The sequence below is a fragment of the Seriola lalandi genome, unplaced genomic scaffold (genome assembly GCF_002814215.2).
Source record: "Seriola lalandi dorsalis isolate HSWRI2012SDOR001 ecotype SW California unplaced genomic scaffold, Sedor1 jcf7180002054660, whole genome shotgun sequence".
NCBI lineage: Eukaryota > Metazoa > Chordata > Actinopteri > Carangiformes > Carangidae > Seriola > Seriola lalandi.
The window spans coordinates 128,732-148,351 of record NW_019525213.1 but is presented as its reverse complement, the minus strand read 5'-3'; the positions used below and the strand labels follow the sequence as shown (position 1 = coordinate 148,351).

Here is a 19,620-nt window from a genome sequence, read left to right as displayed (position 1 = left end):
AATCAACTGTATGTTGTATTGATTGTGGATTAACCACAATGATGATTAACCACAATCAATAGTGTGTAACCTAGAGTAATTTTTAACCTTTAATCTTAAATTATGATACTGATATTGATCTTTCTAATAAGCCCACATTTATGAATTGCAACAAATGACTTGTTCATAAATCATTAACTACTGCTTTAAAGATTAATTATAAAATGTGTAATAACTCTGTCCGTTAAATGTGAAGCTACCACACGCAGCTGATTAGCTTAGTACCAGTGGTTATCAAATCCATCTACCTGTGCCTGTAAAGTTCACTAATCAACACATCCTGTATGTTTACTTCTTCAAAAACCAAAGTGTAAAAATCACACGACTGAAGGCAGCCTCCACCTGTTGCCTGGAAACTGCTTTGAACCAAGAAATAGTCTGGCATATAACCCCCTGTAAAACAAAGAATTGTTGTTTTACACTTCAGTGTAACAAAATATAAGGTGTTAATTAGTGATATTTAGACTTACCAGTTGGCAGAAGTATTGTACAAAGCCGACTTAGCCTTTATGCTAAGCTAAGGGAACGGCCTCCTGGCTCTATCTTAATATCTAGTCTGCCTAAGCAAACAGGCAAATTTCCACTATTTCCAGAGGCTTGTTTGAAGTCTTTGTGCTACGTTACACTAATCTAACAAGCTGCTGGCAGTAGCTCCATTTTTAACAAAGAGACATGAGAGTGGTTTCAGACTTCTTGTATTTCAACATTAAACTTCGTTCCTTTACTTGGCAAGAGCTGTCTACAGCTGTGGAAAGCAACGGCAATGTTAACTCTTGTCTCTATCACGTCTTTAGCATGCTAACCAGCTAGCCTCAGACTGTCTTATCACTTTTCACTTTTAATGACTCACTGTAGCCTCTCATCTGCCCTGAAGAACAGCGCTCCTTGGAGGGCATATTATAACTTCTTCTCTTGTAAACACAACAATGGCCGAAGCTCTTGTTTAAGCGACAATTACAACCACCCTTTCCCAGCAAGAAACCATGTTCGGCGGCAGAGAAAATTTACAAATAGCCCCTTTAATTGTTGGAAATAAATGGATTTTGTTCCAGATGCTCTGCAGTGCTTCCCAGAAGGTCAGAGTTCAAATAGTCCATTGGCGCAGTGTATCTTAATGAACTGAAGGATTCTGCTGGGGGAGAACACCAGTCAGAGAGATTTCTCACAACCAGGAAACTGAAAGTTAGTCCCTGTTATTGGCATGTAATTGATCTTTGAAGCATTATTAAATGATGTATAAACCATGAATAATACCATTAATCAAATCTTATTAACCTTTAGAAAGGGAACTTTGTTAGAAGTTGGGAGCAAACTTTCTCTGTCCTCCAGTAGGACACACGCCAATCTCAAAAACTTTTAATTTGAGTTAAATTCATATCCCCAGTTATGAATTCTCTCATATTCGAATTAATGATGGTTGGCCCCTGGATGACAACTGTGGCAATATGTACTGTATTTAATGGATCTGTGGCGAGAGACTAAATTTCCCACATGTCACATGTTGACAAGAAAAGTTCCCACTTTACTTTTATTATGCCATCATTTTTTTCTCTGTCTGCCAAACTCTCCCAAACCTCCGCGTCTCTTCTCCCACTCAACATTCCTTCATTTCTTCATCTATGATCTCACAGCACATTGATTCCAACTAATTGACATTTAAGAGGGATGCTAGCACATCAAAGGAGAGGCGGACACTCATAGCTGCTGCTGTTGATATTTGTATAAAGGCAGCTTGCTGGCTTTTAAAACTATCGCCATGACAACAGGACAGGAAGCAGGAAGCAGGCAGTGTTCCATTTGAATGGAGTAGAGAGATAACTCCTGCAAACCCCTTGTTCCATTGCGTCCGGGGCTTCTCTGTGCTCTCCCCTATCGGGTTATATGGATACAGCTTGTGCATGTGTACGTGTGCATATGTCTGACATGTGAGTCCACACACGCAGAAATTCAAACCACATTCAGGAACCCAGTTCCTCTGCAGTTAACCTCTGTGTGGGTCAAGCCTGTCGTGGGTCATGAGTATTCTTAGACCAGGGAAATAACCGCACTGTCATAAATACTTGTGCTGGAATCTAAGATCACACGCACTCTGCACAAAAGTTCAACCAATGTGCATTCTTCAATTTAATGAAAGTGATGCATCTGATGCAATTTTTTATGACCCGAAGCAAAAATGTACCTTTTGTTTTCAACATTTTAATTTACATTTTGCTTTGATTGGCTGCTTTCTCTTCTTCTAGGAATTAATAAATTAATGTGCATCAATGTTTACATCCTATAACTGTAATATAAGATGTAAACATTGATGCACAGATTGCTGCAAAGCTCCATGGTCTTGATAGATACTAACTAGCAAACAGTTCTTGATAGCATCATGTAACTTGCACGCTTTAACATTTAAATATCCCTAGAGTTGTTTGACTCTAAAGGCCAATAGGGAAAAAAATGTACACTATATATACTTTGAGCACGGACAAATTCCGACATCGCACCACTTTAGCTGTGTGAAACAGCTTTTCCTAAACTGTTGTCCTCCTGCACAAATGTTACAGCAAAATGAGCTCTTTAGAGCCAGTGCTGACTCAGCACTGGAAAAAAAAACATGCTCTGTTTGGGAATGTGAAAATAATGATTTCATAAGTGGTTTCAAGGAATTTCCTGAAATATGGGCGGCACAATACTGTTTGCACAGTAACTACAAAATAACTGAATTCTGAAAACATAAAAGAGCCAGTTAAATTATATTTGATTATATGTGTGTATTATAATTATTATACTGTTCCTTAAATGATTAACACTAATGGCCATGACTTGGAATCAGCTATCAAACTTTTATATGAGCATCCTTATCCAGGAAAAAAAAGAACAGAATGAGAAAATGAATGAATGAAAAGACCAAATAGTTTCACATGGACGAGTGGAAACAGACAGACAGACACTCAGTCACTTCAGGCAGCTGGTGACGCTGGTGACTCCTCTGACTGTGTGAGCGTGTTGGATCTTGTTCAGCAGAGTGGGAATGTTTACTGTCAAGCTGTTATCTGTGGCTGTGCTGTTACTTGTCATAAACATTTTTAGCAGCAAACAGAGGAATTTAGCACTTTTGCAGGGAAAGAAGGTAATTTCTTCTTCCTCACTTGAGCAGTGTTTTTTTAAATTTTTTTTAAGATGGGGTCACACACAAAAGGTTTCAGATTGAAGTTAAACTGAAATAGATTAAATATATAGTTCACCTTGCACCTTAAATGAATGTTGTCAGTGGAAGGTAGTCAGCTGTAAACCCGTGTGAGTCTTGGTGTGTGTCATTTGTTTTGCTTTCACAGACTGTACAGAAACAATTGTCTTGTGTTCATGTGTTGCTCCTGCCCCAACTTGCCTCATAGAAAAACAGTGTACGAATCTGATGACTCACCAAAAACTCATCCTTTCCTGCCTCTCCTCCCTGCTAACTTTAAACCAAGAGAAAAAGAAACTGCCCTCTTTTTTTTCTTTGTGGATTTTCTTTAATCCATCTCTGACTCTTTAGGTCACGTATCCTGTAAATCCTTTTGTGTTCTGTCCCGTTTGTGTGTTTATTTAATGAATGACAGCTTTCTGTCTGTCTGTGTTTTGTCAGGATGCTGTCTGATGTTTACATATCTGACCAAGCTCTGCTCATCTTTTCATGCTAATGAAGACACTTTGGAATGCATGGGATTAATAGCAGGGGGGCATCTGCACTGCTTGTAAACACACACATCACTTTGAATGTTTTCCTCTCCAAAATATATATATATATATTTTTTTTACACACCCTCTGGAGTAATGTTAATCACAACCCAGTCAAGCCAATTTTTAAAACAATATGAGAGACTAGCATTTCGTCCTGGACTGATTACTATTTTAAAATACAGCAGAGGGAGAGTTTTTTTCCACAAGGATTAATGAAAAGTAGGGGAGTCACATGACAGAGGGAAGGAAAACAATCCACAGTGATGCACAGCAATGAGGGAGTGCATGAAATGTAGAAAATTCCAGTCATAGCAAAACTGCTGTTTGATGAAATCTTCTGTCAGAGTCTGTCAGCTGATGCAACTGCTGTCTTTCTCTCCTTTCCTCTCAAGTCTTTAGTTCTTTTCTACTTTCTCTTGACTCACAGGGAGGTTTGTTAATGGTCCACATGAGAGTGGGTGTTCTTCTATGAGTAAAGGGCGTACTGCTTGTTGTATGGGATTTTTCCTTTTTTACTGGAAGGCGTCCTGCACTTGAAGAGTGGAAATGTAAAATGCATAATACTGTGTGTTACTGCTATTTTCCACACCCTGCCTGTGCCCGTCTTAGTAATGCAGGATATTACGGACGGCTGCTGCTGGGGCTAAAATAAAGTTGGAGCAAACACATGAGAAGTGTCATTTTTCAGGTTTAACAGGTTCTTGATGTCTTGTTTATAAAACTGAGCTGATGTTCCCAGCCGTGTTTTAAGTAAAAGAGAAACTAAAACAGAGAACTGAGTATTTTGACTGTATGTGCTGTGTACTGCATGTATCGTGTTTAGTCTTTGTGTCATGCACGAGCACTATAACTAGTGCGACGTTAGTGTAGCATGACACAGGTGTAGGTGCATGTAGTTTTTTTTAAATTTAATTCGTACATGCAAATTACATCGACAACACCAACCAGCTTCATCAACAACTTGCGTTGCCATGGATGCCGTCAGTTTTTTTAACACTGAGGTTTAGAGTGTCACTGTCACAGTTACACAAAAACTGCTTGTCAGTCAGTCACTGTTTGTCTAATGACCTCAAAGTCAAAAATGAAGTGGACAGTGTTGAGCAGCAGCAATGGACTGAATATTTTCTCAGTGTCTTTTATAAAGAAGAAGATAGTGTGTGAGTCCATCATAAGTCATTAGACTCATGATCTGAATTCCTGCATGTATCAGTAATGAACATGTGAATTCTAGTCAGACAGTTACTTTGTCATTATCTGACTCTGCAGGCCACGAACTACAACAGTGACTGACACATGGTTAATTAGGAAATCAATTTCCCATGTCATTCATTGGTGCTGCGTTGGGAGGGTGGATGTGGGTTTGGTTGTGCAAGACCTCTGTAATGTTTAGGAGGCACAGAATCATTCACTGAATCACTGAACGGCAGAAGAACTTGATTCAGTTGCTATCTGTCACTATCAAACTAACAGACCTCAACGTCTGTCTCAAGGAGGGAGTAGTCACATCACAGTTTAAGGTGCTACTTATGTTAGAGTATGAGTGAGAATAATTTATTCACAGTCTCTCCAACCCTCTAACTGTCTGACATACGACCTTCCTCAGACTATAGAACAAACACACAGGTGAAGTGCTGCACCAAGGCCAGATATGGTTGAAGAAAACAAAACATGAGGGCATGAGACGGTGTTCCTTTTGTTGCTGATGTGGAGACATGTCTCATACCTGCCACTGTTATATGAGAAGAATCTGATTTTTTTTTTTTTTTCAAAAATTTATTTCTTAAAATATCAAAATTAACAGCTTTGTAAAATATTACTGACAGAATACTGAATGGACTATTATTCAAAACAGTTTATGGCTTATGGGAATAATAAACACGACTATCGTTTTGAGTGTTAGATCAAAGTGACAGGTGGAGAGACGTAACAAATGTAGATGCCTCCCAACAGGGTATATTGTTTTATCAGCACAAAAGTGATATGAATCATCATGCTGTGTGGTCTGTGCAGTCACTACATCTCAAGCAGGTTGTACACCTGTGGGAGATTCTGGACCACTGTGTGAGGCAATGTTCTCCACCAGCATCAGCAAAGCTGTTATGGAAGAATGATGTTCTTCCCTCTAATATAGCAAAAGAGCCTGGAGCATGAAACCTGTTCTGAAAACTTTGCTGGTCCCAGAACAGGTCCCTGAGTCAGACTTTATGTTGTTTTTTTTACTGTAACTTGTCACTCATCCTTATGTGCTGTATGTTGTTCTTTGTTGGTACGTACATGTACATGGGAATAGTGATCCATAGCTATTTACTATCTTTCTCATGAACCTTTAAGTTAGATATAGGCTATGATTATAGAATAGGCAACAACATCTCCTTTCTGTCACCTGTTGGATGTTTCCATACTAGTGCTGCTGTGTCTTGAATGCTGGACACACGTGATCATGAAAAGTCTGTGGCTGTATTAATGTGTGAGTGAGATAAGAATAATAATATAAGAATATACAAGTGCAGTCCATTTACCATTCCGTGTCTCTCTGTCTGCCCTAACTTTCCTATCTCTTTCAAATTTCAATATCATAAGGCAAAAAAAACAAAAAACTTACAAAAGAGAGCCTGCATACTTGAGATCCTTAAGGGACTCTTATGAAAGAATGTCCGGGACTTTTGTAATCAGTCATGATGAAATGACCATGCCAGTATAGCATCACTTGGAGGTCAGTATAGGATCAACGGAAAGGTCAATTGACAGTCCCTCTGTCTGTGGGAGTGTTTGTACACTCACCAAACAGTCACATATTTTTCAGCATAGACAAAGACACACGCAAACCCACACACTCTCAGGTTGACATTTACAGCAGCACATGTCCGAAATCTGTTTTTAATTTAGAAGATTTTCATCATCTGTCCTCTCCTCTATCTAGGTGCCCCCTGCTCTGGGGGCTGACTGCTAATCATGCTGGGTACGGCTCAGCCAACTACCAGTAGCCTCAACCTGGTGAACTCTGAAGTTTGTGACACCATAGCGACCCCGGACGTCCACGACGGTATCAAGATGGCCGACCTCGTGGAAAGCTTGGACACCAGAGAGCTGGATATAGGGGAGGGAGAGGAGCCCGACTATGATGGAAACTACATAGGTGTGTTTGATTGCATATTTTCTGTCCGACTCAAATAGTAGGCTGTGATCTCACAATAATTTCACCCAACAATAAGATAATAGCTTAAACAAAATGTAACAATAAACAAACCAAACACATGCTGACCTTGTGATCATTTTTGAGAACGATAAATCCGAAAAACACCTGGCAAACCATTCAAAAACAGTGAAACCAAACAAAGGAGCCAGTTCTTCCAATGGAAAAGAGTTTATTTGGTGAGATCATGCAAACTCTAAACTTACAGGAAACCTAATTTGTCAGACTATGATCCAGATTCATCCTTCATTCACAAGGTTTATATGGCGATATAAGCCCAAACCAGTATTTTTGAGTCTGTCCTCTTAGGGTTGTTCCCAGGGTCTCTGGGAAATGTAGGAAATAAAGAGGTAGTAGCCAAGGCAAACACAGAGGGTTCACATTGTATGATCATATAGAAATCGGGCGAACAAGAAAATATTTCAACTGAGCTCCCAAACTGGAATCTAACAGTGAACAGAGTTTGAGTGTGGATTTTTCCTTTACATAATTTAGATCTCACAAACTTTACCAAAGAATAAACAAGAAACATTTGACCCAACACTGCGAACTAGAAAAGCATGAAAGTCTCGAACAAAAGGCCGACTTTTCAGCGATGCAGCCAACTCGCTCCCAAGCATCCTGCACAACTCCTACATGCACAAACAGAAAAAACAACACTGACCCCTCGCCTCTCCTCTTCTTCTTCTTCTTCTTCTTCTTCTTCTTCTTCTTCTTCTCTCTCCTAGGGGACTGTCGTATCCCATTTTCAGCAGTGTACGCCACAGTGGGCTTTAAGGAGGCCAGTGCAAAGGTTTACCTCCCCACTGTGCCCATTACTGCGCGGATCCTGGAGGTGGAGAGATTCACCACAGCTCAGGACCGCTTCAACCTGTCGCACCACAGGAGTGTCAACAAGGTGCTGCACACACACACACACACACACACACGCACCTATACAATCAGAAAAACACATTCTACATTGCTCTGCTTCTGCTGCTCACAGTGTTGAAAAATACATTGTGATTATCTCAAACACACACACTATTTCCCCATCTCCCTATGTGTATGTGTGTTTCTTTAGTCTCTGCCAGCGGTGTTTAAGATTGAGCTGAAGCACGGGGAGTTTACCTGGATGGTAAAGAGGAAGGAGAAACATTTCATGGAGCTGCACAGAGAGCTGAGGACGTACAAGACCTTCATGAGGATACCTCTGCCCTCGCGCAGGTTGGCGCCTACACGCATACATAGATTTTTATTCCCACATGGACAAACGCCAAACAAAACTCAGGTTTAGATGTACACACAAATGCACATGCCACATTGCATTGACTTAGCTTAAAGCTTACACTAAACATCTGCTAAAACCATGTGTTAATAGTAGAATTTAATAGTTCACCCAAAGCTTTTTCAGTCTCTACAAAGTGACTTTGTAAAAGGATTGATTAATACAAGTTCACGCAAAAAGACACAATGTGATTGACTAACATTAAAAACAGTGTTATATTTACAGAATTTAGACGAGAAGATCAATACTGCTCTCATGTCTGAACGCTAAATATGAAGCTAGAGCTACCAGGCCATTAGCTTAGCTTAGCATAAATAGCGCAAACAGGGAGAAACTAGAGACCATCTTGAGATGGGATCACACCACAATGCCTGTCAACATGTTGCTGTTTCAACCCCCAAGTACTCACTATAGTACTACATTATTACATGAGTACTCAGTGGTTATAACATGAGTACTCAGTAGTTATTACTATTACATGAGTACTCAATAGTTATTACTACATTTTAACATTAGTACTCAATAGTTATTACCACATTATTAAATGATTATGGGTTGCACCACACCCATCTTAAAACTCTGCCTTCATTTTGGTCGAAACTATACACCTGTAAGGGTGTCTGCAGGACCACATTTTGCCAATAACACACCTGGGTTAGACTGGAGGACTAGAGTATGGAAACACGGTGATTTGACAAGAGCTCTCCGGAAAAGCATATTCCTATTTAAATTCCCCTCTGTTCTCTGTGTCAGCCACACAGTGAGGAGAAGGACGATGAGGAAGAGTGAGGTGAGGGAGATGCCCTCCCTGCCGAGGGGAGGAGGAGACGAGCTGGTGCGAGACGAGCAGGTCTCCAGCAGGAGGGTACGTCGCAGCAACAGAGTCTGCAGCCTCTTTGCCTGTCTCTCCTGTTTGGAAAATCCACTCTTGTTATGTCTTAACTTTATGGCAAGGAGTATCTCCTGGCACTCGCTTGTTGCCATGGTACTGAACTACTTGCCAGTACATGTGTCCTTTATAAACACTCTGAATGTGTGTGTCTCTATGTGTGCATGTTAGTGTGTTTATATGCATGGTTTCTGCCATTAAAACACTCACAGTGGCCAAAACATAGTGTATGTGTTTCTACAGAGGCAATTAGAAGACTATTTGAACAAGCTGCTGAGGATGGCCATGTACCGCAAATATCACCATACTGTGAGTAATCATACTAAGCTCTGCTTAAGCTGTGACTCTTTAACATAACCTCAGAATGAAGTTCAGGTTTATACTAATTGTGTGTGTATTATAAGCTCCTCTAGTTATGACCCAATGTATCATTTCATCGACTGTAAATACCTGAGAGACACTGTAAACAAAATGAATGGTGTTTCTACATTCCACTGGGCTCTACCCTCATGATGGGACATAGGATGTTGACACAGATTAGTCATGTGTTTATCCATAGCACTGTGTCTGCTTTAGGTTGACACACTCAAGGAATTTAATCATATTGTCATTGGTTGGTTTTGCTGCTATTAAATGTGTGTCAGAGAGATAATTTTTTTTTTTTTAGATTTCCACTGGAATTTGGGTATTTTTTCTAATTTAAATGTGACAAAACATTTACAGGATGTTAAAGATGTTTCTCAATTTCAAAACAACTGGTGTTTCAAAATACGGTGACTTATTATCAGGGCCATCTTTGTACCAAAAATTGTATACTGAACTTTATCCTTACTCTTACTTACTTCACCCTTATGGTGGAATGAACCTTAAAGCAGACAAATACTAGCTTTAGCCATAGCATTGTGCCTGTTGTGTGCTGACATATTAATACTGTGCATCATTTCTGACTCGTTCATATTTGATGTGACAACACATGTAGAGTTAATTTGAGATGAGTCACGCCGCCTCCAGGTGGATGGTACGTGTGAACGGAACATGTTGATGAACACCATGTATCACTTACATCTCTGCAAGAGCCACTGTGTGAAGCCCGCTGTTGTCGTCTCTTCCTGTCTATTCTCAGATGGAGTTCATTGACGTCAGCCAGCTGTCGTTCATTCATGACTTGGGACCCAAAGGACTGTGAGCATTTTGTATTCTTTCAATCCCTTCGATTCCCCCTAAAAGCAGTTCTCTCTGCCTTCTGTCAGGAGGATAAACTCAAGAGTGAAGCACTTGAGCGGAAATCTATCGAATTAGGATGAAAACCCCATGAGCTACTTTCTTGAAATGTGCTCATGTACGAACTTCATAGTTTCCTGTTATGTTTCTGATCCCACGTTGCAATTCTTTTAGAATATATTTAACAATTTTTCTGTGTCTTCCTCCAGGGAAGGGATGATCTATAAGCGCTCAGGCGGACACCGTATCCCCGGCATGAACTGCTGTGGTCACAGCCAAGCCTGCTACCGCTGGTCCAAACGGTGTGTAGTTACCTCTGTCCTCCTCTTTCACTCTTTCCCTCTATCTGTCTCTGTCCTTCATCTGTTTGTGCCTCTTTTATTCTCCCTCCTATTGTTTTAGTTTCCATGTTAACATATAATACATACACCATACTCACATTGCTCCTTGAGAGACAAATAATGTATGTTTTGATTCAATACCAAATATTACTGTTGTGACATTTTTACTATGTGTAATTATGCAAATTGATTAAGTACATTTGGCTGTGACTTGATGGGTATTTCTAGTGGAACTCCTCACTATTTACTACTGAAATTTCTTAATATCTTTGTGGCTCTAAAACACAAGAATTTTCATTTTTTCAATTTTGAAAAACAGACTTCTTTTAACTGGCAAACTTGTTAAAAATGTAGGTGTGATGGACGTTATGTTGCACAAGAAATGAAGCATTCCCGACTGGGTTCTGGCAGGAAGCTGTCAGGGTGTGGGTGTTGAAATGGTTGGAAGAACAAGAAAAAGAGAAACGTTTTAAAACAGTGACCATTCATTGCATATATAAAAAATATAATAATAATAATAATAATAATAATAATAATAATGACCTCTTAATAAGTGTTATTTTTGGCTGTCATCAGAATTTTGATAGATTTTTTTCTGTGGTCTCAGCAGCATCTTTAATAACCCAGCTGTATAGGCCACGCGCTCGCCTCTCTCTTCATCTGTTTTCTGTTTCTCTCTCTTTCTGTTTGTCACAGCCAAATTATTATGTGAACAGTTTTTGTTGTTATTTTCTAAAGACAACACAAAAAAATCCCACACGTTTGAAACGCACGGCCCATCCACCTACTGCACATCCCCATGATGATTTTCTTCCTACACCCGTTCCTTGAAACAAGAAATGCAAGACACGAGTCGAGTCGAGATCCGGAGAACTTTACACAGACGAACGGATCAGAAATCCTCATGGTGATGATGAAGATCATAAAAATGACTACTATGTGTATGTGTGTGTGTTGTGTAGCTGGCTGGTGGTGAAGGACTCGTGCTTGCTGTACATGAAGCCAGACTCGGGGGCCATCTCCTTCGTCCTGCTGGTAGATAAAGAGTTCAGCATCAAGATGGACTCCAAAGAAACAGAGACCAAACACGGAGTCCGGATCGATACCCTCTCCAGGTTATATTTCTTTGTGTGTGTGTGTGTGTGTGTGTGTGTGTGTGTGTGTGTGTGTGTGTGTGTGTGTGTATGTACGTGTGTGTGTGCGTGTCTTCCCTTGACACACATGGTCACATTTCCACACCCACTTCCTATACAGCTCCATTCTCGCCCCCTCACACAGTCACAGTAAATCATACACACCATTGCAGGTTAGTCGGTTAGGGGCTGAACCAGCTGTTACTAGGAAGGTAGCTGTGGGTGGAATCTGTTCGTACAGTAAGAATCATATCCCACCCGTCTCCTGGAAATTACGTTGACAAACGACTAAACTTTTTCTCAATTTTGTCGTGGTGGAAACATAATCACTGGCTGGATGTTGGTCAGAGGCAGAGATCTTTTTTTATGACTGATTGCACGCGGTGCTATTTATGGCAGCAGGGTGGTTGGGGTGGATGTCGGCCTTACAACTGTCACACCAGACACTGCCGTACACATCCGCAGTCTTGTCTGTGGTAAGGACTTTAGTTAAGGTTCAGGAAAGATTATGGTCTTTGTTAAATGTAAAACAAACATGTTTTCTGTATTAACATTTTCTGTATTAAACCAGATCACAACCTTTCCCTCACCTCCAGACCACCTGGGTTCTTTTGTAATGAGGTAGCACATTTTTCTTCCGCCTGTCTCATTCACTTCTTGCTCAGTGATTTCCTGCATTGAAAGAAAAAGACTTTCAAGAAACTTGTAGGAGGGCATTATATCAATAGCAGGGATGGAGAAAAACTTGGCTGAAAATGAAATGAAGCTCAGATTTGTTGATTCTGTTCTTCTAGTGAAGAAGTTGCCTCGACTTCTCCCTGTGTGATTTTTGAATCTTAACTTCTGGTCTTTAAATTTTAAGCACTTGTAGCAAGACCGGATACATTTCAACCAATGCTCCAAGAAAATAATCAGTGGACTATAATATTACAGCTAACATTGCTTAAAGCTGTTGTTGCCAGTCTGCTGTCACAGGATGGGTTGTTTTCTTTAACTCCTTTCCTTTCCAACTCTCCTAACCCAGGGCTTATTTCATTTTAGGAATGATTGCCAAGCTCTATTGTCTCACTAGAGGAAAACACAAATTAAACTGATGAGCAGTGTGTTCAGTTAAGGATATTAGGGCCAATAAATTACCTTTTTTTCTTTTTTTTTTGGCATAAATGTGGTTCAGTCCAATAACATCACTGTGTCTGTGTTTGTATGTGTCCCTGCAGGACCCTGGTGTTTAAGTGCAGCAGCTACAGACACGCCCGCTGGTGGGGTCAGAGCATCGAGAGCTTCGTGAGGAATCATGGGAAGGCTTTCCTGCGAGATCACCGCTTCGGATCGTTTGCACAGGAGGAGGAAAACATCCCTGCCAAATGGTAACCACACTGTGTTAGAGCACAACTGGTGCAGCTGTTCCTGATGTTGGCGCGCGATCGGAAAAACTTGAAACAAAGAAAAAGAAAGCTGAACATTGGAGAGAAAAATAAATGAACTGATGTTCTGTATATATTATTTTTATCTGCCTTCCTCTGTTAGTCTTTCACTGGTAACTATGGAAATGTATAGAGAGGACCGAGTAGTCAACTCTCTCCTTTTGCTGCTTCACCACGTTTCATGCCTTTTTTCCCCCTTTTTTGCATTCTCTCCCCCTCAGCTGGCACATTTCCGTGACATGGAATCATCTGTGTGATACTGTCATTGCAGCACCTTTGTAGTCAGCACAGAGCCTGAGGGGGAAACATGCCAAGGCCCTGTGAGCTGATGGAAAAAGAGAGAGTCTTTAAAGACCAGTTATGTCATGATGACACAGCTATGGGCGTAGCCTGAAGCTTATAAGGGTGTTACTGAGTTAAGGACATCAGGAAAGTGAACAGACAAATGTACTCTCACTACTCTCTCCCCTCACACTTCTTTTCTTCAGTGTGCTGTGGTTGTGTGGTAGTTTCGAGGCAAGACAGTAGAGCTGTATGTTGTTCTGAGTGAAACATTATATATGCTTGTTTACCTTTGTGTGTGTGTGTGTGTGCCTGTGTCAACACAAGCACATGTGACGACGTCTGTTTTCACCGGTTACTCAGCGATAACAGCCATGTTCTGTTGCAGGTATGTGAATGGAAAGACTTACATGGAGGATGTGGCCGACGCTTTGGAGGAGGCTAAAGAGGAAATCTTTATCACGGACTGGTGGTGAGTCTCTAGTGTGTGGTTTGGGTGCACATGCAAGTGTGTGCCTGCTTGTCAGCACTGAAGTGTGAGAACACAGAAAAGAGATAAACAGCTCAGTGAGCTATATCTGCCTTGTTTTAACACTTCAACGATTCAGCGCGGCCGCAACTTCTAACACGAGAGAATGAAAACCCATCGCCTTTGTTACACAGCTACTTTATCTGGCTTCATCGCTCTTTATTTCTTGTCTCTTTATTATCAAGTGCAGTGATGGACTGATTGGTCACAAGTCAGATTTGTTTGTTGAGCACTTTTCTTTTTTTAAAGTATATTTTTTGGGGCTTTTGTGCCTTTATTGGACAGGATAGTAGAGAGACAGGAAATGGGGAGGTACAGAGAGGGGGAATGACATGCAGCATAGGCTGTCCGATGCGGGACTCAAACCGGGGCCAACTGCAGCGAGGACTGTAGCCTCTACACATGGGGCGCCTGTTTAGACCACTACGCCACATGACGCCCCTTGTGGAGCACTTTTCAATTAAAAAAAACAAAGTGCTTTACAGAGTAAAAGCAATAAAAACAATACCCCCCATCCACATCCATGCACAGAGCAATAAATGACTAAGTCATGAATAAAAACAATAAAAATGACATAATGGTAACTGAGGAACTGAGGAAACGCAATTGTGAATCTCATAAATATGCATTGAGGAAATGCCAAAGACAGGAAAAAGAAATGGAAATAGAGACAAAATAGTGAAGATACAATGATAAAATTTGACACTTTCTGATTTGAGCATCTGAACTGAAGCTTAGATGTGCGGCATAGGTTGCCATGGTGATCTAGCCAGCTTAAAAGTGAGCCGGCTTCATGAGGAGGTAAAAGTGCCACATGGAGTTTCCATGTAAACAAACAAAAGTTATGTTTACCTTCAGTGTTTACTCACCGAAATCCATCATGTGCGTCCTTGAGATCTAACGAACATGTTGAGCACATCTCCTTCCTCAAAAAAAACATTTGCGAAGACGGTTTTTCTTAAAAGTTTGAGCCCTGCATTGTTTACGTCCACATTTACTAGCTAGCTCTTCTCAAGTCCAAAGATTGTTGGCACAACTTGCCACACGATACAGGCCCCAGTGGGAAACTGTACAGTACAGACTGTAAGTTTAAATGCCTGGAACACAGTGGCCTATTTTGGAAAAGATAAGTCAAAGGCGCATACCATGTAATCACATCATTCACAAGAGCACGTTAAGGTAGAGGCTGTGAGATACGTGATACGTTGTAAAGCAGAAATGATGTGTACATGCACATATTCCGCACTATTTACTGCATGAGAATCGTCTTGGACTTGGACTAATAGTCTGTAATTCTTGGATTGTTTTAACACAAAAGCTCTAATGATAGAAGAGCTGTGCAGCAGTATTACACTGTGCGTGTAGATGAGGCTGTAAAAATAGTATCATACACCAGATGAACATAATACAGCATAGTTGTAATGGCTTATTTCAGTAGTTTGGTAAACACCCAGGCCATCATCAGACTGTTGCCAATGAATGAGCTGACAGCTTGACACTGATACCCAGTTAGTGTAGTACATGCTGTCACACATTACATTATGTATTACCCACAAGTCCTGGCTCTCCGCTGGACACCGCAATGGCACTGGTCTCTGATTACGGCCTCATTCACACACCGAGAATAGAAATACACTGATAGAAAGATACAGGCTCCGTATCTGTTTACGCTTCCACTACATCCCCTTTGTCCCTCCCTGTCGCTCCTGAATTTAGTTTTTTTTTAACCTGTCAGGATTCATGTTCACCACCTGAGAAATTATGATGTGACCTGTCAGATGACCTGAAAGTATATCGTTGTGTCACTATGCACTTTGTATGTGTGCTTGCTTGCATATGTAGCTTTCCATTTGTGCAAGTACATAATGATGCTGAACGTCAGGAAAGTGAAATGAAGATATGCAAAAATTTCCTTTCAAAATAAGGAAAAATATAATGTCTCTGTCATGTACAATCTTGCTAGATGGCAGTCACACTTGTAAACAATACTCAATTATTCCCAGGGGGTAGAATAACCTGGGAAATTGTGTTGTGACACACTAAAATGCAAATCTAATGTTTCATCAATAACCAGCTCAACCAGTTTACATAAAAAGAGTTTTCTCTACTGTCAGATTTTTAATAGTTTCTTTTGTGGAGTTTTCTAATGGGAAATAAACACTGCATTTGTCTCCACTGACACTGTTATAATGTTCCAGCCATTGTAATTTGTAATGTAATAGTTTATGGTCCCTCGGAGCCAAATGTGTGACTGTTTGACGTGGCTGAAATCCCTCTGTCGCAAGGCAGTAATCACTGGGCTTATGGTCTTAACCAATGAGGTGTCTGCCAGTGCAATATGAGCCAATGGCACTGTAGACATGTAAGCTCAGGATGCCAATGTGAGTGGCTCATGAGACCACAATAAATCATTATGTCACGTCTTTCATGTGTAAAATGTGTTGGCAGCTTTAAAGGATGTATGCAAGCAACTCCTTTTTGTCCTTTTCCTTTACTGAGTTTTATTTTTTCACTTTGTTGCCTGACAGAAAGCTGTTTCTCTGTGTCTCTAATTATATGTTTCTGTTTCTGTGTCTCACTCTTGGTCAGGCTCAGTCCAGAGATCTTCCTCAAGAGACCTGTGGTAGAGGGCAACAGATGGAGACTGGACTGTATCCTCAAACGCAAAGCTGTAAGTTGGCTTTAGACTGCCAACATTATTGGGAGAAAATTACCCCTTGTATGGTTTAAGGGACTTCACAGAAACAGATTCCTTCAAAATAAGAGATCCGATTGCCTTTTTAGGCAGTGGAGATAAATCTATCCTCCATTAATCTTCACTTAGTTTAGGTTGTAAGTTCCTTACAGCGTACTAAACATGTGCGCACGTGCTCACAGGGAAAGGAATCCTTGCATAGATTAGATGAAACTAGTGGGATCATTTGCAAACAATGTAGTCCTCACTATTTGAGTATGCTCAGTTCATAACCTGGGGTGTAAAGGATAAATGGACTGTTATTAACAGACCTGTTATTGATAAAGGAGCATAGCAATTGTGTCTTGTAAAGATAAAAACATTAATATTTACTACTTAAGCCAATTTTTCATTCACTTTTATGGGTGGCGTACTTTGACCTAAATTTTATTTGTTAACTTTAAGTACCATCTTTGTTTTTACCTCTTTTGCAGTGATTCATAGTGCATTGAAACCAAAATATATGGTCAAGTGCAGTGGTGAAAAATAACTAAGTACATTTACTCAAGCATCATACAGCGTTTAAATACAATTTTAAGGTACTTGTACATGAATATTTATATTTATTAAAATTTATGCTACCTTATAATTCCACTGCATTGCCCTACTACATTTTTCTTACAGCTAAGTGTAAGATTTTACACTGAAGGCCTTTTAGTTTTTATAATTATTCATTGTTAATGGAGCTATCTGCAAGTTTTGCTATTGCTCAGTTTACTCAGTTGTGTCGCCTAATGAGTACTTTTACTTCTGATACTTATTTTGTCGCTAATATTTCACTACTTACTTATTTTTGAATAGAACCAAGGATTTTCTACAGTGTGGTGTCGCTACTTTTACTTAAGAAAAAGATCTGAATTCTTTTTCCATCAATGGTCAAGTGTTAATAAGTGAATATTGAATATGAATATTCTGCCAACAGCAACAGGGAGTGCGCATCTTTGTGATGTTGTATAAGGAGGTGGAGCTTGCTCTGGGCATCAACTCAGGCTACAGCAAGAGGACCCTCATGCACATGCACCCCAACATTAAGGTAAGTGAATGGATTGTGTGTATGGCAAGAAGGTGTAGTGCTGTGGTTGTAAAAATGTGTTTTTGCAAAGCCCATGAGTTTATTTTATCCTAATATATAAGTGAGCATGAGCTGTGTTTCACATGTTTGTGGTCCAGGTGATGCGTCATCCAGACCACGTCTCCTCCTCCGTCTATCTGTGGGCACATCATGAGAAGATCATTGTCATCGACCAATCGGTGGCTTTCGTGGGCGGGATCGACCTGGCGTACGGTCGCTGGGACGACAGAGAGCACCGGCTGACGGATGTCGGCAGTGTGACGCGCTCTGTGGCCCTGGAGCAGGTGAGACGCACAAAATACGCAAGAGCACACAGAACTGATTAAAAACTGCCTTTCCGCACTTTTGGAGTTATAGGCAATAAATGTGGTTCTAACCTCCTGGCAAATGGTTCAAATATGAGTAGATGGAGCAGAGGAGAGGGAATGGAGATTCATTCAGACTCACAAAGTGGCAGAACAGGGGGGGGGGGCAGAGTGGCACCTCATGTACTGCCTGTGGTGACTGTGTATGTGCTTGAATACAGAACTGAAAGAACAAACACTTCTGCAGTGCCAGCTATTGAACAGGCCTCTTCATACACAAGTGCACAAACATCATTGACCTTACAGTCAGTATATTTAATTAACCTTAATCCATCGAGTGATTTACCACTCTTCTAGATTGGCAGGGGTTTGTCTGTCCTGCCAATTCTTTGGTCCTGAGCAAAAGATCTACACAAATACTGGACAGCAACATCAGCATGCTATGAAAATTGCCATGATTTTATTGAGGACATTAATGTCCTACAAAGGATGAACCATTTGAACAAGCTTTGCTTAAGTACAGCCTTTCAACAAAAAGTAAAAATTATTTCCATTCAATTATTTGTCAACATTCGTAGTTTCCAGATGATAAATCCTGATGTTTTCCACACATCACATGTTGCCAGGTTTAACTTGTCCTTAATCACCTGCCCTATGTAATTTACATTACTGTTGTTTTCATGGCATCAGGCTGGCTCCACCAATACTCCGTCCAGTAAAGGCGTGTCCGCTGTCGATGGCGTCTCCCAGAGCAACGGACGAGGGACGCTGGCCAGCGATCCGGTGGACTTGCCCAAGCTGAAGGGGACTGGTCGCAACAGGAAGGCTCGCTTCAGTCTGTACAGGCACCTGCATAAACACACTCTGCAGCATGCGGACAGTGTCAGCAGTGTGGACAGCGCAGGTATGTTTACATCAGTGTGTCGGTGTGGGCGAGAATGGGTGAATCAGAGGCAAAGCTCTTTGGTATGAAAGTACTATGTGTTGTGAATGCAGTCCATTTACCATATTATTTTCATTCTGTGCGTGTGTGTAGGGAGTGGTTCTGTGCAAAGCCTAAAGACAGGTGTGGGAGAGTTACAGGGAAACACTCGCTTCTGGCATGGAAAAGACTACTGCAACTTTGTCTACAAGGACTGGATCCAGCTGGAGAAACCGTTTGACGGTCTGTTACACACACTCACACACTTTCTTATTGAGCTCTTACTCTGAAAAGCCGCCTTTATTGCAAGGTTTGAAGTTCTTTTCAGTATATACAATCCCTTCTGAATATCGCTCTTTGTCCCATCAATTTTATGTCACACCAATTTGATGGAAACAAATAGTCAGCTGGAAAACTAATATAGACTAGAGCTGAGTGCCAGAAAACACTTGCAACATTTGTTCCATCTTTCTCTCCCTATTCCTCTGCAACAAACCCTCTGACCTCTCTGTTCCTCTTTCTCCCATCTTCCTTTTCACACTGCCCCACTGCATCTTT

At 40.8% G+C, this 19,620-nt stretch overlaps 1 protein-coding gene across 3 annotated transcripts in view; it reads left to right on the top strand.

Annotated features, from left to right (window-relative positions):
* Positions 1-19,620, top strand: part of pld1a (phospholipase D1a) — a 36,529-nt gene that overhangs the window by 10,252 nt on the left and 6,657 nt on the right. For all 3 annotated transcript variants that reach the window (XM_087177881.1, XM_023420981.2, XM_023420980.2), the window contains exons 2-16: positions 6,671-6,886; positions 7,672-7,841; positions 8,007-8,149; positions 8,964-9,075; positions 9,343-9,408; positions 10,223-10,281; positions 10,530-10,622; positions 11,624-11,776; positions 13,012-13,161; positions 13,889-13,972; positions 16,619-16,700; positions 17,686-17,796; positions 17,934-18,119; positions 18,831-19,044; positions 19,177-19,305. In XM_087177881.1, the coding sequence (XP_087034007.1) occupies positions 6,703-6,886; positions 7,672-7,841; positions 8,007-8,149; positions 8,964-9,075; positions 9,343-9,408; positions 10,223-10,281; positions 10,530-10,622; positions 11,624-11,776; positions 13,012-13,161; positions 13,889-13,972; positions 16,619-16,700; positions 17,686-17,796; positions 17,934-18,119; positions 18,831-19,044; positions 19,177-19,305 (1,936 nt within the window). In that variant the 5' untranslated portion in view covers positions 6,671-6,702. The remainder of the gene's footprint in view (positions 1-6,670; positions 6,887-7,671; positions 7,842-8,006; positions 8,150-8,963; positions 9,076-9,342; positions 9,409-10,222; positions 10,282-10,529; positions 10,623-11,623; positions 11,777-13,011; positions 13,162-13,888; positions 13,973-16,618; positions 16,701-17,685; positions 17,797-17,933; positions 18,120-18,830; positions 19,045-19,176; positions 19,306-19,620) is intronic.